Source organism: Protopterus annectens, chromosome 17.part0, assembly GCF_019279795.1.
Source record: "Protopterus annectens isolate FY-2018-M chromosome 17.part0, PAN1.0, whole genome shotgun sequence".
Classification (NCBI taxonomy): Eukaryota; Metazoa; Chordata; order Ceratodontiformes; family Protopteridae; genus Protopterus; species Protopterus annectens.
In genome coordinates, this window is record NC_056751.1 from 674207324 (window position 1) to 674226741 (window position 19418).

At 41.3% G+C, this 19418-nt stretch overlaps 1 protein-coding gene across 1 annotated transcript in view; it reads right to left on the reverse strand.

Moving 5' to 3' along the window:
* The window catches only part of F11R (F11 receptor), a 1474472-nt gene that overhangs the window by 1171868 nt on the left and 283186 nt on the right, over positions 1-19418 (reverse strand). The window contains exon 2 of the mRNA XM_044059235.1: positions 2235-2300. Coding sequence (XP_043915170.1) covers positions 2235-2300 — 66 coding nt within the window. The remainder of the gene's footprint in view (positions 1-2234; positions 2301-19418) is intronic.

A 19418-nucleotide genomic window follows, 5' to 3' on the forward strand; every position in this document is an offset into this window, starting at 1 on the left:
TAAACCACATTTTATATATATATATATATATATATATATATATATATACACACACACAATACACAGATATAGATAGATGTATATATTTATACAAACAGATATTTTTATATATATATATATATATATATATATATATATATATATATATTTTTTTACACACACACAAAACGCCTTTGCCATTCTTTTAACCATTGTTGACAAAACATTTTATAAATCAGGTTTAAATTTGAGATGGGCCAATATGAAGCTGGAGCTGATGGGTACAATTGATGGTGTAAAAGTTAAATATTTTTCCCCTATAAACTATTAGTGTGTTAGGTTTCGGGTTCCATTTTGATTTTAGCATCATTTACAAGAAATGCTACTTTAAACAAGAAACATTTGAGCTGCATGTTAAAAATGGAAGACTAACTGCAACCTTTCTAAATCATCATAGTAACTCAAACATTTGTAGTATTGGCCAAACAAGGACATTCAGCAGGGCATTCATCTAGATAGACCAGACAATCTTGGTTTCAGCTTACATGCCATTTGCCACATACACTGGATAGATAAAAGAAGGGGCTTATCAGCAGGCAGATTCATTATATTCTAGCGGGAAGTGAAAAGAATGAGATACCTAGCTCCTTGGGAGAGAACATTTCCTACAAGACACGACATTTTTTTTTTTAAAAAGTTAAACATTTTAACTAAAGGTGCTTAAAGCACAGCAGTGTGTCAAAGTTTCTGAAAATTGGTGAGCCCGACCAGTTACAGGGGGATGGGGGATTTTTGTATCTTTCCACTCCCCCATTTAAACATACTTCGCTGATATGACAACGATTTTCAGTCTTCTCCAGTTTTAGTCCGTTTTTGACAGCTGTTCAGACAGTTCTCACAGCCGGACTTTCACTATTTATATACTTCAGAAGAGTTTGCATCTAAATGTACAGTCTTCTTTTACGATGGCTGCTAAAGAAAATCCTAAAGTTAGGTGGCTTACTAAAAATTAGAATGTTTGTAAAAGTAAAGTTGTAGGAACCACTAATATTCAGTGCAATGCCAAAGCTATGTCTGGAATGCACAATTGCATCGCACAGGATTCTTTACACATTTTCCTCCCAATAAAGTATAAACTGTTGTATAAATGATGCAGAGTTTTGTAAAGTTTGTTAAAAATTGAATAAAAGGGCAGCTTACAAAACATCATTTACAACTTCAATCCCTATACGTGTGTTCAATACAAAAATATCTGTGCCTTAATTTGATCCCTTGAAGATCATCTTAAAAGTAAAAAAAAAAAAACACACAAAGAATATCTAGAATTTTGGAATCCAACTGTAACTGAAAAATGCTACAGGGACAGCAGATGTTAGATAGTAGACAGAAGCAGATTTTGTGTCAGACGGTTCCATAGACCACTATTAATAGACTTGCACCCAAACGTTTTGCCTTGGAACAAGCAAATGTCCTTAAAGATGCCACAGAAACATTCCCAAAAATAGAAACTGTGATAAAGAAAATGATCTTTCAGATGAAAACAATGCAAAACAATTTCTCAAAGCAGATAACACCAGAACTGTAGTCCCACATTAAGGTTACAATTTCTACACAAGTAGTTCCTCATGCACATACCAATAACCCCCCCTCCCAAGTAGCACCAACACATGGTAATATATTTCTAGAGTATAAACTACTGCATATAATGCCCAAATGGAATTATACTAAATGGTTAGTTCAGAATTTGGTCACATTTGAAAACTGCATAAAGATTGCAGCCAAGGGCCGATGGAGAGAAAGAGACTGTTACAAATGCTTATGAATCATGTTGATATTCACAACTGACACAACCACTTACAAAATTCCAGATAGGTTGGGCTAGCAGTGCCTCCCTTTTGTTACACATACTACAGTACTTATGCAAAGATTACGAATGCAGTGACTATTACCACTGTAAAAGAATACTTCTTACTGATAACATTTTCTATTAATGCAGTGTTGATAGCTTTTAGTGTTCACAAAATACTCAAGTGAGTTTATCTTGTGCTTTTTAAGTTGATTTTTCAGAAAATGCTCTGGAATTCTAGGACATATGTAGGCTTAGAAGTGCACCACATAGGTGTTAATGCGTTAAGGGCAGCAGTGCAGGTCCTTCACACTGCTTCAGCCGACACAGGTAGGAATATCAAATCAACATGAACAGAACACTTTCTAACACTAAGAGATGAAAACAAAGCAAAAACTTTGTTACTTACTTTGATTTTCTTTCACTGTTGGTTTTGGATTGGATGTGGTCACACTAAATGCAGGAATTCCATCAACTGAAAGACAAAAAAAATCAAAAGTTAAGCCAAAATTCAAATGCTCATCCCTTCAGAGAAGTAATGTTCTACTTTTCTTTGTAACATTAGGAGCAAAGCGTGAAGTTCTATACAGACAGAATTTTGATTTTTTTTTTCTCAGAATTTTTGTTACTTTAGTATAGTAGTAGTAAATGTACATCATTCTATGTTTTTAAAAACTATGGCCTAAAGGTAGACCGTTGATCCACAGGGATCATTTTTATGATTAGCCCACAACAGAATAAATATCAACGGATAAGACTAACACAGCAGTAACCAAAAATAGAAAACATTGGTAGGACTAACATCTGTGTATGTGCAATGTTTGCAAATGAAAAAAGGGGGGATGGGAAATGAGTGGAAAGAAGGTAACGTGGTGAAAGAATGGATAAGGTCAGAAAGGCAAGTTTGGAAGATGGATCCTTTTGGTAACTGGGTAAGTTTGCTTGTCCAAAAGATCCCTTTCAGTCATGACAATGCACAGAAAGTACAGTTTTGTACCTACCATAAATGTAGATGTCCGATAGGCATGCATCTGCAGTCCTTACAAATGGGTTGTCTTGTCGTCAGGCAGCCCTTCGGTTGGCCGGATTCCAAAGTCTGGGTCTGGCCTCGGCTGGTGTCGCACTTCACCCGACGTCATAGCTGCAGTTATTCGGGTATAAAGGCATCAGCCGACGCCATTTTCCTCAGTGTTTCTTGCCCCAGATGCCAGGTGCCCTCTAGGAAGGCTAAATTTGGATAAATGCAAATGGTTCCAAATAGTAGAGAGCAAACAAAAAATAAACATGTATGTACATATACACAAACAAATACACCATAACAGATTCCTCCAGCTAGCTACAAGATGGGCAAATACCCTAGGAGTACCACAGAGGGGAAGGAGGGTGGGTAATCCTGACTGCAGATGCATGCCTATCGGACATCTACATTTATGGTAGGTACAAAACTGTACTACGTCCTTCAAGGATGCATCTGCAGTCCTTACAAATGGGTAGAATACCATAGCCAAACTGGGGGAGGAGGAGAAAAAAAGATTATGGTGTAGTTAAGATCCCTTGCAAAACAGCAGTGGCAAAACCTGCTCGAGATCTGGAGTATAAAGGTAAATTATAATGCTTGGCAAATGTATGCACGGAGCTCCAAGTAGCAGCCTCTAAAATGTCCTTGGTAGCCACTCCTCGTAAGAAAGCTGTGGTAGTGGCTGTAGCCCTTGTAGAGTGAGGCCTGATGTTTTCTGGAGTTTTCTAGACATGGTAGGAGTAACAAAATCTAATGCAATTTCCTATCCACTTAGAGATTGTCTGTTTTGAAATTGCTTTTCCTTCCATTCCTGTCGCATATGCTACCAGTAGCTGGTCAGTCTTTCTATTGCTCTTGGTCCTGTCCAGGTAGTAGCGTAATTGTCTATGCACATCCAAGGTATGCAACAGTCTTTCTCCCCTGTTCTGTGGGTTGGGGAAGAATGTTGGTAGGTGGATAGCTTGATTTAAAGATACCCTGGAGACCACCTTTGGCATAAAAGAAGGATTAGTTCTCATGGACACTATCTTGATGGAAGATCAGTAAGGGCTGTACTGCCATTAATGCCTGTAGCTCAGAAACCCTTCGTGCTGAAGTGATTGCAAGCAGGAAAGCAGTTTTCCATGATAAATACTGTAATTCTGCTGTTGCTGCTGGCTCGAAAGGAGGGAGTGTCAACTTTGAGCACAAAGTTCAAGTCCCATGCTGGCAATGGTGGCTTCCTAGGTGGCTTTACATTTTTAATCCCTCTCAGAAACTGCCTGAGCAGAGGATGTGAGAAGACTGGAGGATCCAAATTGTATTCTGCTGAAATAGCTGATGCATGAATCTTAATGGAAGAATAGGACAGGCCGTTGTGGAAGAGCTCTGCCAAGTATTCCAGGATGTTAGCTATGTTTACCAGTGACACATTCTCTCCTTTTGCAGTACTCCAAATGAGATATCTTTTCCATTTTGCTGAATAATTTTTTCTTGTGGAGTGTCTGCGAGCCTCCAAGATAATGTCTTTAACCCTTTGAGATAAATCTGGGTTATTTGGTCTTATGCAATGCTCCAGGCAGCCAGCTGCAGTGTTTTCAGATTTGGATGCCGGGTTTTGAAGTTGTTCTGTGTTAACAGCAAGGGAACTAGGGGCAGAGGCCATATTTGTTCCCGAGACATGCTCCTCAGTAATGGGTACCAATGTTGCCTTGGCCAGACTGGAGCTATCAGGATGATCCTTGGACGGTCTTCTTTGATCTTCAATAGCACCTTGTGCATCAAAGGAAGAGGTGGGAATGCATATGCTGTCAGGTTTTTCCAAGTGAAAGATAGGGAGTCCACTTTCCAAGCAAGTGGGTGGTACGTCCTTGTGCAGAATTCTCAATTGGTGATTGTGTGGGGATGCAAATAAGTCTATTTCTGGTAGTCCCCATCTCCCTGTAATGGTTTTGAAGATGTCCGGATGCAGCATCCATTCGTGGGCATCCGTGGTAGTTCTGCTTAGGATGTCTGCTAGTATATTTTCTTTTCCTGGCACAAAAATTGCTTAAAGCTGAATGTTGAAGCTCAGTGCCACATCCCAGAGGTCCACTGCCATCCGGCATAGAGGGTATGAATGTGTGCCTCCCTGTTTGTTGATGTACCACATAACTGTGGTGTTGTCCGTCCTTCTCAGCAGTTGACCCTGTCGAAGAAATGGTCTGAATGCCTGACTTGCCAGTTTTACTGCCAGCATTTCCTTTTGATTTATGTGTAGGTGCATCTGGTCTTGAGTCCATAAGCCTTGTATGCATTTGTCCAGCATGTGTGCCCCCCAACCGAGGTCTGAGGCGTCTGTTGTGATGGTCTGGCTTGGCTGAGTGGTGTGGAAGGGCAGTCCCTTGTTTGATTGACAGGCCTGAGCCCACCATTGGAATTCTTGCTTCAGGCATGGGATTATTGGAATTTGGGTTTCTAGGCTGTGCTTGTGCTGAGACCATAAATTCCTTACGTACCACTGTAACTTTCTCATATGTAGTCTGGCATGTGGAATCAATATTATGCCATTTGTTTTGATGTGTCCAGATCTGCACCCAAGAAGGTTATCCTTTGGGATGGTATCAGCCTTGACTTTTTTATATTGACTGTGTATCCCAGGGCTTGCAGTAGTTGAATGACCCTTTGCAAATCTTTTGTTAATTTGGTTTATGTTGTTCGCTTGTAACAGGCAGTCGTCCAGGTAAGGGTAAATTTGAATTCCCTGAAGCCTGCAATGAGCAATTACTGATGCCAGGCATTTCGTAAATACTCTGGGCGCAGTAGATAAGCCAAAGGGCAATGCTGAGAATCGATAATGCTCTGATCCTGCAAGAAATCTGAGGAATCTTCTGCAATTTGGTCGTATGGGGACGTGCAGGTATGCCTCCTTGAGATCTAGAGTTACCAGCCAAGACTCCTTGCCCAGCATGGGAAGAAGCTGCTGTAGGGTTAGCATTTTGAATTTTGGAACAATGAGGTATGTGTTTAAAGCGGACAGGTCGAGAATAGGTCTCCATTGGTTTTCTTTTCTTGGTACCAGGAAGAGTCTGGAGTAAAATCCTTGCCCTTGTTCCATAGATGGTACTCTTTCTACAGCTCTCATCCTTAGTAAGTGTGTTATTTGTTCTAGAGCTTCTGTCTTCTGATTTGGAGGTAGGTTTGGCATTCCTCTCTTCCTTGGTAGAGTATGGAAATGAAACCTGGAACCTTGGTCTATTGTCTGTAAAATCCATTTGTCTCCTGTGATGTAATGTCAGTTTACTGAAAATAGGGCTAGCTTCCCGCCTAAGGGTGCCTCTAGTTGTTCCCTGGTAGGCGGTGTCACAGCCAAGTCACTGTGATTGCCCTGTGGAAGTGGTGGTGGCTGGATCTGTGGCTGTACCTCGCTGGTTGTTATCCTGCCACTGACGTCCCCTGTAGGCACCTCTGGATTGACCCCTGCCTCTTGAACGTCTATTCCTGCCTCTCGGAGCTCTGGAGGTGTCTGGAAAGGACCAATTCTTGGAAGGCCAGTTCCTGCTAAACCTTGGAGGCTGGACCTGCAAGAAATCTTAGACTGTCTGGACAGATTTTGCTTTCTCTTCCACCTTCTTCAGCACCTGCTGTGCAGGGGAGCCAAACAAATTGAGCTTATCCATGGGAGCATCTAGGAGTTTTGATTTAACATGGTCTGGTAAGGACTGTTCTTTTAACCATGCATGTCTTCTGATCACTGTGCCAGTCATGGCTGATCTAAAGGAAGCCTCCAGTGCATCATAGCCGCATTTTAAGGAATGATTACTGACCTGCTGAATGTTATGTACCATTTCCTGTACAGATTTTTTGTCTAATGGTTCATCCGAGGACAGTTTTTTAGTTAACTGGTCTAACATAAATTCCTGATACTGAATCATGTGGAATTGACAGCTCAAGGCCCTAGCTGAAAGAGTAGCAGAAGTGTAAACTTTTTTTACCCCATCTCTAAGGCCCTAGATTCCCTTTCAGAGGGAGGGTTTTGGTGAAGAAGCTGCTACAGCCTTGGGTCCCTGGGAGATAGTTTTGGGAACTGCAAAAGGGGCCTTATACAAATGATAATGTGTCCAGAACCCTGTAGTACCTATCGGGCTTAGCAGGGGCCGGAGGAAGAGAATCAGGAGCAGTACAAGCATCATTAAAAGCATCATCCACAACAGTAAGTACTGGAGGAATGGCTAAAGGCCTATGCTGTGGCAAATGCAAAAAGGTTCTAAGCCTTTTCCTAGAGTCTGAAAAATCCTGGCCCTGCCATTGAAATTGTTCCCTCATAGCATGCAAGGTTTCCCCAAAAGAAAATTCCTCAGGCGGAGAGGCAGAAGGAATGGAGTCTTCTGCATCAGAGTCCTCATAAGAAGAAAAGGGGGCCCTCTGGAGGGTTTGAATTATCTGACTCATCAGAGGATCCATCTGAAGAAACTGGCTCAGGGGGCTCTACTCTAGTCCTCTTCTCTGGAGGTGGGTGAGAGGCCCTGTCTGGATGTGGTTGGGATCCCCGGATCAAAGAAATGCGATCCTCTGCTAGACTAAGCATTTGTGAACTGGAACTAGGCCTGTGAGAGTGGGTCTTAGCAGGCACCGATTTGGTAGATTTTGCTGCTTTAGCCCTGGCAAAGGCCTTAATAGACATGGATGCAGGAGGCCTAGCAGCTCCACGTGCAGGGGTAGAAATATCCAAAGGGATAGTATCAGATAAATCCTGTGAACCTGCAAGAGCAGGTGGGATTTCAGTAGCAGATTCAGCCAGGCTGGAAGAGGCCTCGGTAAGTGGCAAGCTTTCGGCCGAAGAACCGTGGACTCGGTTTCAGCCGAAACAGAGACACTCGCGGTTGGCTTAACCGCGGTTTCGGCCGAATCCGCGAACCACGAGTGTCGGCCCTTTTCCTTGCGTTTTTTAGAAATTTGCTTAGTCGGAGTATCCGACGGCATAATGTAAGCGAAATCGGAGCCGAAAAACTCTTCAGCAAAGTCCGACCGACATCTAAGCGTCCGTCGGTTGAAAGAAGCACAGGCTAGACAAGCTGCTATGTCGTGGTCTGGGCCTAAACAAGGTAAGCAGTAAGAGTGGAAATCTTTATGAGGTATTTGTTTCCCACAAGTTAAACAGTTATTCACTTTTTCTGACATCGGCTGAGGCAAGAAAAAGTCCCCAACGGGGTACTTAGCTTTTTAGACGTCTTCGGTACTTGTAGTAGTAATCTCTGGTTCTGACCGACCGGCACTTGCGAACAGCTTCTGCTTCGCCACGGCAAGAAAGACTGAGGAAAATGGCGGCTGATGCCTTTACACCCGAATAACTGCAGCTATGACGTCGGGTGAAGTGCGACACCAGCCGAGGCCAGACCCAGACTTTGGAATCCGGCCGACCGAAGGGCTGCCTGACGACAGGACAACCCATTTGTAAGGACTGCAGATGCATCCTTGAAGGGAATCATAAAATGACTTGCATGCAACATTATCAAATAATAATATATGATACAACAGTAAGTTTGAACACAGATATAGGAGTTTACCCATTAAAATGTTGTTTAACATTAAATATACAGTGACATTCATATTGTTGTATGCATCAATTGCACAGGTAACTGGTTTCATTGCATATATGAGTAGTGTGTGATTTTAAATATTTTCAATGTAGACTGTTTTGAGCTTATTAGAAAGAGGATTCCAGCGGGTAGGTCCTTGTTGAAAATTTTTCTCCCCAGCTGTACTAATATAAATTTATGGATGACTCATCTCAAAAACATGAGTCATGTTAAAATCTTTAGCTCTAAGTACAGCATTGTTTAGATTACTATAAAATGGTGCTCTGTAGAATCCAATGCTGCTGTGGTGCTAAAAGCACTGAAAAAAAAAAAAAAAAAAAAACATGCTGTCAGTCAGTAAGTGACCCATAATTAATGTGCTTGGTCAACTGACTATATAGCATTTTTATCAGCATTTTAGTAATGTTGCAAATAGCTGGACATAAGACTGTGACCTTTGTAGTCTTTAGGAGAGGGGACTTTGGCCAGGGGAATTATAACTGAGTTTTTAAGGGAGGGAGGTACAGTACCTATAAGAGAATGGGATGACGTTGTACAGAATGCCCGCTGAAATACAAGCTCACCACTTTAGAGCAGAAAATTAAGCCGCAGTGAAGCTCCGACAGTTAAAACGCTAATGGATGCCATTTTTACATTCCTAAGCTGTGCTTTGCTGTTTAGCATGTGTAAACCTAAGGCAAAAAGTCAAAGAAAAGTGGGCATGTGTTCGTATGTTTCTGTCTGCATGCAAGTGTCGTGTGCTTGTATGCATGAAAGTGTGTACATATGAGAAAGACCACAACAGGGAGTCTATGAGCACAGATTCATTAAGCACTATATGAAGCTCTGGTATAATTGACACGAGTTTAATCCTCAGTAATTTACCAGGTACACACAGTAGCAGCAAGGGCAAAACCAGGGCTTCGTAGAAGTAAAATGTTGCAGCACTTTCAGTAAGACGCTTAAGCTGACAGCGGTGAGCGCTATATTTCTAAAGCATTTATGTTGTGGAAATTAACATTAGTGATGTTCTGAACTGGTCAGAAAAGATTCCTTTCCTTGTGTGAAGTGCTTGTCATTTGTTTGGTAAGGAACCTTTTAAGTAGGAGGTACTAGTAATCTACCAGAAGAAAAAAAGTGTAGAAAAACTTGGGTCTAAAGGTTGGAGCCTCCCATTTTTGTCTGCAAAACTCAACTTTGGCTTAACCAACTTGATAAACAACTTCACCAAACTTTACCTGACCCTTAGAAATGAAACCAGACTAGCTTTATGTTTCCAAGACTTCCAGGCATTCTCTTTCAAACGTTTCACCTATAAAGAGAGTTTACCCAGAAGCAAAGTTTTGCCTTGAGCTACCTTAGAGGGACTGGGATGAGAGAATTCTGAATTTGTGGACAGATGTGAACAGACATGGACACAGCAGGGTCACCTAAACCACATAATGGGGCCTGGTCTATAGTTTCTAAACTAGATATAAAGGTTTGGCAGACCATTACCTGAACACAAATGCTAACCATTACTTGATATTTTCATTTGTCTTTCAAAACGACATAACTGGGAAATGAACAACGTTAGGGAAACTGTTAACGGTAATACACGTCTCCAAGATTAGCAAATATAAGGTCAGAAATGAATGACAAGTTGCACGTTATTTTGTTTTATTATTTTATATAGTAGTTTGAAGTTTGGGCCATTGGTATGAAGTCACCTAAAATGATAGCATTTCTGGGGAGGCTGTTAGAAACATTTCAAAGAAAATGTTTTGGACTATGTTTTGGACTAGAGTAAATGAGAAGGGATGGGAATAAATACAACAGCCATAGTAAGGTGTGTATGCTTCCGTAGAGTTATGTGACAAGTGAATGACTGACTAGTAACAGGACCCCCCCCCCCACTTTGTTGGCCACCTGCTCTGTGACCAGAAAGCAGTACGCAGTTGTCCTGAATGCAGGAGGAGAAGCAGAAATAATCATTAATCCAGATTTCAGAAGTGACAATGATGCATGGTTTATCCAAGGTTATCCTTTATACTACATGTATAAAGGTAGGCAATGTTTGTGTGTTTTGGCCTGTATTGCAGAAGATCTGGACTGGAATGAAGGTCACCTGATTTAATAATCCTTAAGACTAAGAGGTAAGGGATTGTTGGTTGGGGGACTATTCTATAGTACTTTAGGTCTGGATAAAATATTTTCTCCTCATGGTATATATAGAGTACTTAATATACATGTTAAAAATTAGACTTTCACTCAACCTTACGACATAGCTTACTAGTAGGCTATGTGCACGCTTCTTAGAAATGCATTGTGATAACTTCTCAATGAATCAAAGAGGAGAAGGAGAACTGCTAGGAATGCAATGAATAGGAGTCTGAGGAAGTTTTTGCTGCTTATCCTGTTAAGACTCATTCTTAACCAAATGATTTTTTTTGGGGGAGGGGGGGTCAAAGAATGGTCCGCTCACTGTTGAAAGCTCTATGGATAGAAATGCAATACAGCTTTTCTATGCAAGTTGGCCAAGATGAGCACTTAACTGCCAACCACAAATAATTACTAAAGAGTGATGATAGTATGATGACGGTCTGCTTCCTTGTCTGTAATGGTGGGCTTCCACCTCAGTTGAGAGAGGACAAGAGAAAAATGTTGCCCATCTGCCATCTAGGCTGAAAAGTGCATAGGAAAACTACCTAGACAACACCTAGCATTTAAAGGGCAAAGAAACATTTTGCAGAGCTACCACCAATGGCGTGCACTAAAGCATAGCTGCCACCCAGGCTTCAAATAAGTGTTGTCTGGTGGACACAGGCCGAATAGAAAGGTAGCCTTGCTGAAAAGAAAGGTAGCCTTCCTACAGCAATCTGCCACCTAGGTAGATGAGAAAGAAAGAAGACACGACGTACAGAAAAGTGGGAGAATACAAAAGAATAATCAAGTGCTGTTTAGCTATCACCTAGGTGCTGCCTACCTATCACCTAGGTATACAACGGACTTGCTGCATCTAGACTGTACATGGAAATAGTTGCCCTGGGAGGATATTAGAATGTTTGGTTTACTTAGTCTCAGAAGGTGTAGTTCTATTTGCTGCCAGAGGTGGGAGTAAGAGTCTAGTGGTTGCTATTAGTTAACGTCTTCTATATGCAGCTTCCAGTCGTGGCTGCAGGAGACAGCTGAATGGGTGGGGCCAATGGGAAGGGGTGTAAACAACTAGAAAATGGAGGAGCTATACTCAAAATCAAAAAAACTAGAACTTTAAATACACTGCCCTGGGTGTCAAACCGTCATTATGAGAGCCCAATCGAGACAAAACGAAGTGTAGAAGAAAAAAAATATTTCAATGCATTGGCTGCATGACAGCTTACTTAATATCTAGATGGAAACAAAAAGGTTGCAAGGCATAAAAAAAAAATTACTTTTTAAATACATTACTGGAATGCCAAAGTGAAGTACAAGATAAACAAGAAGCACTCAACTCAATCCACTTCTCCTTGCACTGCAGTTCTAATTATAATTTATATTCAGCTTTATAAAAATGCCAAGTAACATGCTGAAAGTAGCAAACTCTGTGATACCCCCACTTGCAAAAATGTTTCTTCTCCAAAAAAGACCTGCTGCCTGACTACAACTATCTACTTGCTTCATGGAGAAAACATAATCAAAGTAAAAAATGAACAGCAAACAAGAAATGAGCACAAGATAAACTGCTTTAAAGGATTACTGTGCAGGTTAAGGACCACACATGATAGATTGGCATCCTGTTTAGTTTATGGGTAAAGCCTGAAAAGATGACTGCAAGTCTTCCAAGGTAATAAGCTTCTTAAAATACTGTAATCCTGTAAGCAAAAACATGTAGAAAACTAATAAAAAAAAAACACAGAAGAACGTACTCCAAAGCGGGAACTGGACTCTGCAAACTTTGAGCACTTTCATCAGTATTGCTCTTGACTTAATCTAAATAAAGCCGTTTTTCTAACAACTTTATATCCAGGCTGGCCATGTGACAAATGTTAATTAAAACATTTGTCACATGGCCAGCCTGGCTATAAAAGGAAGTTGTTAGAAAAATGGCTTTCTTCAGTATTGCACTTCATCAGAATAAAGTGCTCAAAAAGTTTGCAGAGTCCAGTTCCTACTTTGGAGTGTGTTCTTTTGTTTTTTTATTAGTTTTAAGCAAATCATTTCCTTGTTTTTCTGTTCCCGTGCACCCTTTTTACAGGTATGATTTTACTGTTAGATGGGCTAATGTTTCTGCTCACATAGGAGGGGGGGCAGTAAGACGGGCTATTCTGCAAACTAGAAAAAAATTAAGGGATACAAGACTGTGGAATGTTAAACTGGTAAGGGTGGTAGATAATGTGGCAGTCTTTAGATACTTCACTAGTGCCTACTTTCTCATGCTTTCAGCTGAATTGAGACTGTTCAACAGTCTGCCAACCCCCCCACCATGACCCTGTTGCAAGTATCACTACATATACCCAAATGGCATACACTCATCTCAAACACTGCATAAACACTAAAGTTTGTTTGTAAACTTAACATTCTAATTGTTATAAAAATCCTTACAGCGAAATTCAGCCATTTGGGACCCATCATCAATCCTAATTGCTGCTTCTCCAAAATGTGTTGGCAACTGTTTCAAACTGGGCTTCATTACTCATACAATCTAACAAAATTTAAAGCAAATAACAACAATGTTTCAGTCCTCTTTAGACAAGTCTAAGGAAGAAATGCATACATTCAGAACTTAATTTGAATAAGCAAAATATTTTTGCCATGAATCCTACTCATTTATTTAATCTAGACTGTTTAAAACAGAGGTAATTTTTAAATTCATGTAAGATGCATCCAAGAAAAAGGCCAAAGTAAAGAACATGTACATCTGTTTTATTGATTACTAAAAGGCTTTTAGTTGTGTGTACCATGAATCCTTGCAGTCATCTTTGAAAAGGATGGCTCTACTACCAGAGCACTTAATCATTATGTGCAACTGTCCGAACTGAACAGAGTGAAACAGAATTAAAGCATGTAACCAAGGTCACAACCAAGAAACAGCAATGGTACTAACAGTCAATAAAGACTGGAAAGTAGTAGGCTTAGCGTATAAAAACCTAATTCCACGCTTTCTTCTCAGCAGGACTTCTTCAGAACAAATGATAAAAACCAAGTTAACAGTCACATTATTATACCTAGTTCAAAAAACCTGAGCGACAATGAAAGCGTTTAAATAATTATAACCAACAGAATCACACAAGTTCTTAAAGCAACACTCAAAGTAAAACCATCAGGAAACAATAATTAAATAAGTTTCCTAATAGTAAGTTTCCTGTATTTTAAAAAACATTTGATGTTAATGACATCATTTAAACCGGGCTTTGTGCCTAATTCAATTTGCCAAGCAGCTTGTTTATTCTACAAACTGGGATCAACAGGTACTTCTAAAATAGAAAACAAAATTTTTTTTACACTTAGTATATCCTATGGTGTGTTTGTATAAAGCACTACTGGAGTCTTTGTTCTTGATACTATATACATGTTCCCTAATACGCTCCATTAAGGTACGAGTAGTCATCCCTATGTAGTATGCATTGCAGCCACTACATAACCAGGTATACTACCCCCCTACTCCTACAAGAAAAATGACCAGGGACGTGAATGGTAAATTTCAAAAGTGGTAGAGACGCACAGTCCCTCTGAAATAAACCTACAAAAACTGCAGTAGCCACATTTGAACATCCCCATGATAACATTCCCAAGAAACTTGTTTTTCTTAACACTAATGTATCCACCTATACTTAAACATCCTTTTGTCAGCAAACAAGATGACATAACCAACAGACCAGCTAACAGTACTGTGTAATGTGGACATGACTGGATTGTAAAGGTGTAAAGAAAATTGTCCAGAAAAATTGGAAAATCGTGGAGGGCAACAGGGACCTGCTTAATGTCTTAGGTTCTAAACCTATTTTTGTGTATAGAAACACTGTCTTAAAAACATTCTTGACAGAAGTAGTGTTAAGAATAACAAGTTTCTTGGGAATGTTGCATGAGGATGCTCAAATGTGGCCACTGCAATTTGTGTAGGTTTATTTCAGGGGGACCAGATATGTCTCTCTACCACATTTGAAATTTACCATTCAAATCCCTGGTAATTTTTCTTGTAGGAGTAGGGGAGGTAGTATAAATCGGGTTATGCAGTGGCTGTAATGCATAATATGTAGGGATGACTACTCGTACCTTAATGGAGTGTATTACAGAACATGTATACAGTATCAAGAACAAAGACTCCAATAGTGCTTTATACAAACACACCATATGATGTACTAAAAATAAAAAAAATTTGTTTTCTATTTTAGAAGTACCTGTTGATCACAGAGGGGGTGACTATAAAAATTTTGTAGAACAAAAAGAAACTGCTTGGCAGATTGAATTAGGGGCTGACAAAAAGCCCAGTTTAAATGATGCCATTAAAAATCAAATGTTTTTTAAAATATAGGAAACTTACTATTAGGAAACTAATTATTGTTCTCTGATAAGTTCTTAAAGCAACACTCAAAAGTAAGTAAAGCCAAGTGTGATTCCGTTGGTTTTAATTAATTTAAATGTTTTTATTGGCTCACAGTTTTTTGAACTAGGTATAATAAAGTGACTGTGTTGACTTGGTTTTATCATTTGTTCTGAAGTCCTGCTGAGACGAAAGCATGGAATAAAGTTTTTATACTCTAAGCCTACTACTTTTCCAGTCTTTATTGACCATCAGTACCATTGTCTGTTTCTTCAGAGTGAAACAGAATGGTTCAAGCCAACAAAGGCATGCATCAAGGACATCTTTTTCATTACATACTAAATTTATATGCACAACAAATTAGTCCGAGAACTGGGGCTGCATGAATGAGTTGTTGCGTCTTTCGACTTTTCCCGGTTAGGGGTCGCCACAGCGGAACTCCGGTCAGCCAATGATTGGCAGTAAATTTTTACGTGCAGAGGTGCTGGCCCCGACGTACAACCTTCATAGGTTTATACTAGGCTATCTGCCCTAAGGCATTTATAAGCCTAGCCCAAATTTTTGTGGCTTACGCCACCCCTTATATGAAAAAATACTGTGCCCATTAGTTTGTTGTGCCTCTGTCCAGCAGTGACACAGAGATGATTCCCGGGGTAAACCTACGATCTCCCATCCACAGGTCTAGATTTCTCTTGAACAGAGTCAGCGAGGTGCTCTGCCTCACATGGACCGGGATTTTATTCCACAGCATAGGGAGTCTCCGAGTGATAAATCTATCCCTCCAGCACGTCCTATTTATATCCGTGCTAAGGTTTAAGTCGCTTGCTCTAGTGGTTTTGGTGGATTTGGATTTTTGAGGTGGAGCATGTCCATTAATTCGGGTTGGACATGGCCTTGTATGTCAGGCACATGTCACCTCTGAGCAGACTGTATGCGACTGAATAGAGCTGGAGTTTCTTCAATCTGGCAGCATATGACAGATTTTGGAGTCCCTTTATCCTTTTGGTGAGGAACTTTTGGGATCTCTCCAATTGCTGCAGATGTCGGGTGAGATACATCCCGAATGGGGCATTGTACTCTATCATTGGTCTGATAAGTGAAGAGTACAGGGGAACAATGACCTCACTAGATCTGGATGTGAATCCCTTCATGATCAGGTGGGCAATGTAGAAGGTCTTTCTAACCACTTTAGCAATGTGAGTGTCAAAAGAAAGGCCACTGTCAACCTGAGTCCCCAGGTCCCTGATAACCTCTTCTGTGCTTAGTGGATTGCCACCTATATGGTAGCTTGGGGTTACCTTGTTTTTCCCGAAGGGTATGACTATACATTTTTGGCGTTTAACTTCAGGCCATGGCTCTGGCACCAGCTATCTGTTTCCGTGAGTCCCTTCTGAAGGATATCTGTGTCCGATGCACTTTCCACTATGGCGCCCAGTTTGCAGTCGTCTGCAAACTTTGTCAGCCAAAGTCCTCCCATGTTGGCCTGTACTTCTGAGAAGTAGATGCCAAACAATAGGGGGCCAAGGACCGAGCCCTGTGGGACACCACTTGTGACCGGCTTGGAGTCTGACACAGCGCCAGCAACTCTAACCCTGTGGGTTCTGTCCTTAAGCCAGTTTGAAACCCATCTTGTGACATATGGGTTTACATTTAAGCTGGTAAGTTTTTCTACAATACCCGAGTGGGGTATTGTGTCGAAAGCCTTTGCAAGGTCAAGGTAGGCTGTATGGACTGCCTTTCCCTCAACAATGGCCTTAGTGACTGTTTCGAAGAAGTTGACCAAGTTCAAAAGGCATGATCTTCCCTTGACAAAGCCAAACTGGGTCGGGTCCAATGTCTGCAAGTCCCCTATATCTTTGTTTATGAGCTCCATTATGATCCTCTCCATAGCTTGCAGACTAGACTTGTTAAGCTTATGGGGCGGTAATTACCAGGGTCCGTAGAGGCGCCGCCTTTGTGGAGTGGGACCACAGTTGCCGTACGCCACTCCTTGGGCACGTATCCTGTGGTAAAGGCTGAGATTAAACAGCTGCCTTATGTGCGGGTTTAATTCCTCATTTAGCTCGTGTAGCACACAGCCAGGGACACCATCCGGTCTCATTGATGCTGTGTTTTTAGCTTTAGAGAGAGCAGCTTTCACCTGCGCATTTGAGATGTCCGGCAGGCTACACTCTGCTGGGATAGTTATCTCTCCTTTAGGGGGGTGAAGTTTGCACTGAACCTGTCTGCCAGTATGTTGGTAATGTCTGTGGGTTCAGTGATATTTGTATCATTTTGGACTAATTCTGAGCATATCTGGGAGTTTCCACCCAGGTTCCTAACATAGCTGAAAAAGGCCTTATGATTGTCCTTTGAATCCATGGCAATTTTTCTCTCAAAATTGGCCTTAGTTGATTTTATGAGTGCTCGTATTTTTTTACTAATAATGATCAGGGGTGACTTCCCTTTTATGGATTTTGTTCTATCATGTAATAGCTTTCTCCTCTTATTGTAAAGTTTGTTAATGGCTGGGGTCCACCAGACTGGACGTTTGCCCTTTGTGGAAAGAGTCTTGGTTTTATTTGGGATTGCCTGATCCATGCAGTCCTGGAGGTGTTCATAGAAGGCATTTGTAAGGGCTTCGCAGCTTGGGTTGTGGTTTCCACTGGCTCAGGGGCCTTGAAGGATACCACACCAGTCTTGAGTAGTGTGAAGTTTGCTTTAGAGAAGTTCTTCACTATGGTCTTTTGTTTGGGGTGGGGGCGGGATGTGGATTTCCAGTGAGATTAGTTTATGATCAGATCTCACCAATGAGGGATATACTTCGGTGTGGAGCATTTTGTCCCCATGTTTGTGACAATGAGATCTAGTATATTTTCTCCTCTCATGGGAACAGTGACTAGCTGTTCCATGGCATTTGAATTTATGAACTCCAGGAACCGTTGGGCTAGAAAGTTAGGGCTTGAGTAATGTTCCCAGTCTATATTCGGTAGTTGAAGTCACCCAATATGATGGTGTTTGGAGATACATTTATACCCTCCAGTGTCTTCAGGAAGGCTGTGTGGGGTTCCTGAGTTTGAGAGGGTGGCCTGTAGCATGCTACAATTTGTAGAGCAGTTTTGCCTATGGTTAGTTGCACCTGGATGGTTTCCGAAGCTTCGTGTGTTGCCACCAACCTGGAGGTGTGGGTATCCTTTATGAATATGGATACACCCCTCCTTTTGCGGTGTGGTCCGGGTTTTGGGGCGGAGCATGATATGAGGTAAAACCTAATAGTGCCGGGGTGCTCTCAGGAGCCTTGAACCAGGTTTCAGTTACAGCACAGACATCGATGTTCTCCATACTGAGAAGGGCCTCGAGTGCGTGCATTTTGAGATTTAGACTTCTGGCATTGAGCAGCATTACCCTCAGTTTCTTCCCATTTTTGTTTTCTAGGGTGGTAGGTTTAGAATTTGAGCCTTGCCTAAAAAAGGCACTATGGGGGTGTCAAGAGCCTTAGCCAATATCTGGAATCCCACGGGTGACAGGTGCAAGCCGTCCCTTGCGAAGCAGCGTGGCTTGTCAAGCATGTCATCCCAAGCAGACGGACACTGGATCCCCTTTGAATGACACCAGACATTAAGCCAATTGTTAAAGCTGATCATCTTGTCTCTATATTGTGGCATCATTCTTGATGAAGGAAGGATACTGCTCAGGGTTAGGGTCATACCTGCCTGGGCTACATAATCAGAGAGCTCCTCTAGGTCTCTTTTCATGTAGTCCAGGGAGGTACGTCTCAGGTCGTTCACACCAGCATGGACAATGACTGTGTCATATTTGTACTTGCCGTGGAGTGACCCGAGTGCTTGTGTTATGTGGCGGATTCTAGCGCCCGATAGGCAGCTTACTGTGACCCTCTCCTTGTTCAGCCTGGTGAGTGGGATGTTCAACGAAGGTACGCCCATTCACGTACATCTCCACACAGAAGATGCTCTAGCTGAGAATCGAACAGGACGTCTTACTGTGAGGCAACAACGCTACCGCATCAATGAGACTGTGGAGTAAAAACTGGTGGCAGAATTATCAACAATCTTTATTATGCTGACAAGACAATCTTGGTGGAGTGTGAAAATGACTGGAAACATTATCAAGAATCATTCTCAAGATTGGCCTGCAACTCCATACGAAATAAATGAAGAATCTTACAACTGAAGGTACAACCAACTTCAATCTCGATAGAGAAGACAAAGTAGTAAATAACTTCAATCTTCTTGGGTTAGTTATGACTATGGGATCAACAAGTACCATGGAAATTCAATGTAATCTACATATTGGCAGAGCAGCTATGCAGAGTTTGGAAAAGGTGTTTAAATGTAGAAATATCTCTTCACATGAAGATCACATTGTTTTCTCACCTGCATCATAAGGTTGTGAATTTTGGACAATCAAAAAGACAGGAAGAAGATAGGCTCCTTTGAATTGTGGTGTTGGTTTAAACTACTACAACTCCCATGGACTGCTCAAAGAACAAAGTCAGTCATTGCAAAGATCCAACCCAATTTCACTCTGGAAGCTTAAATG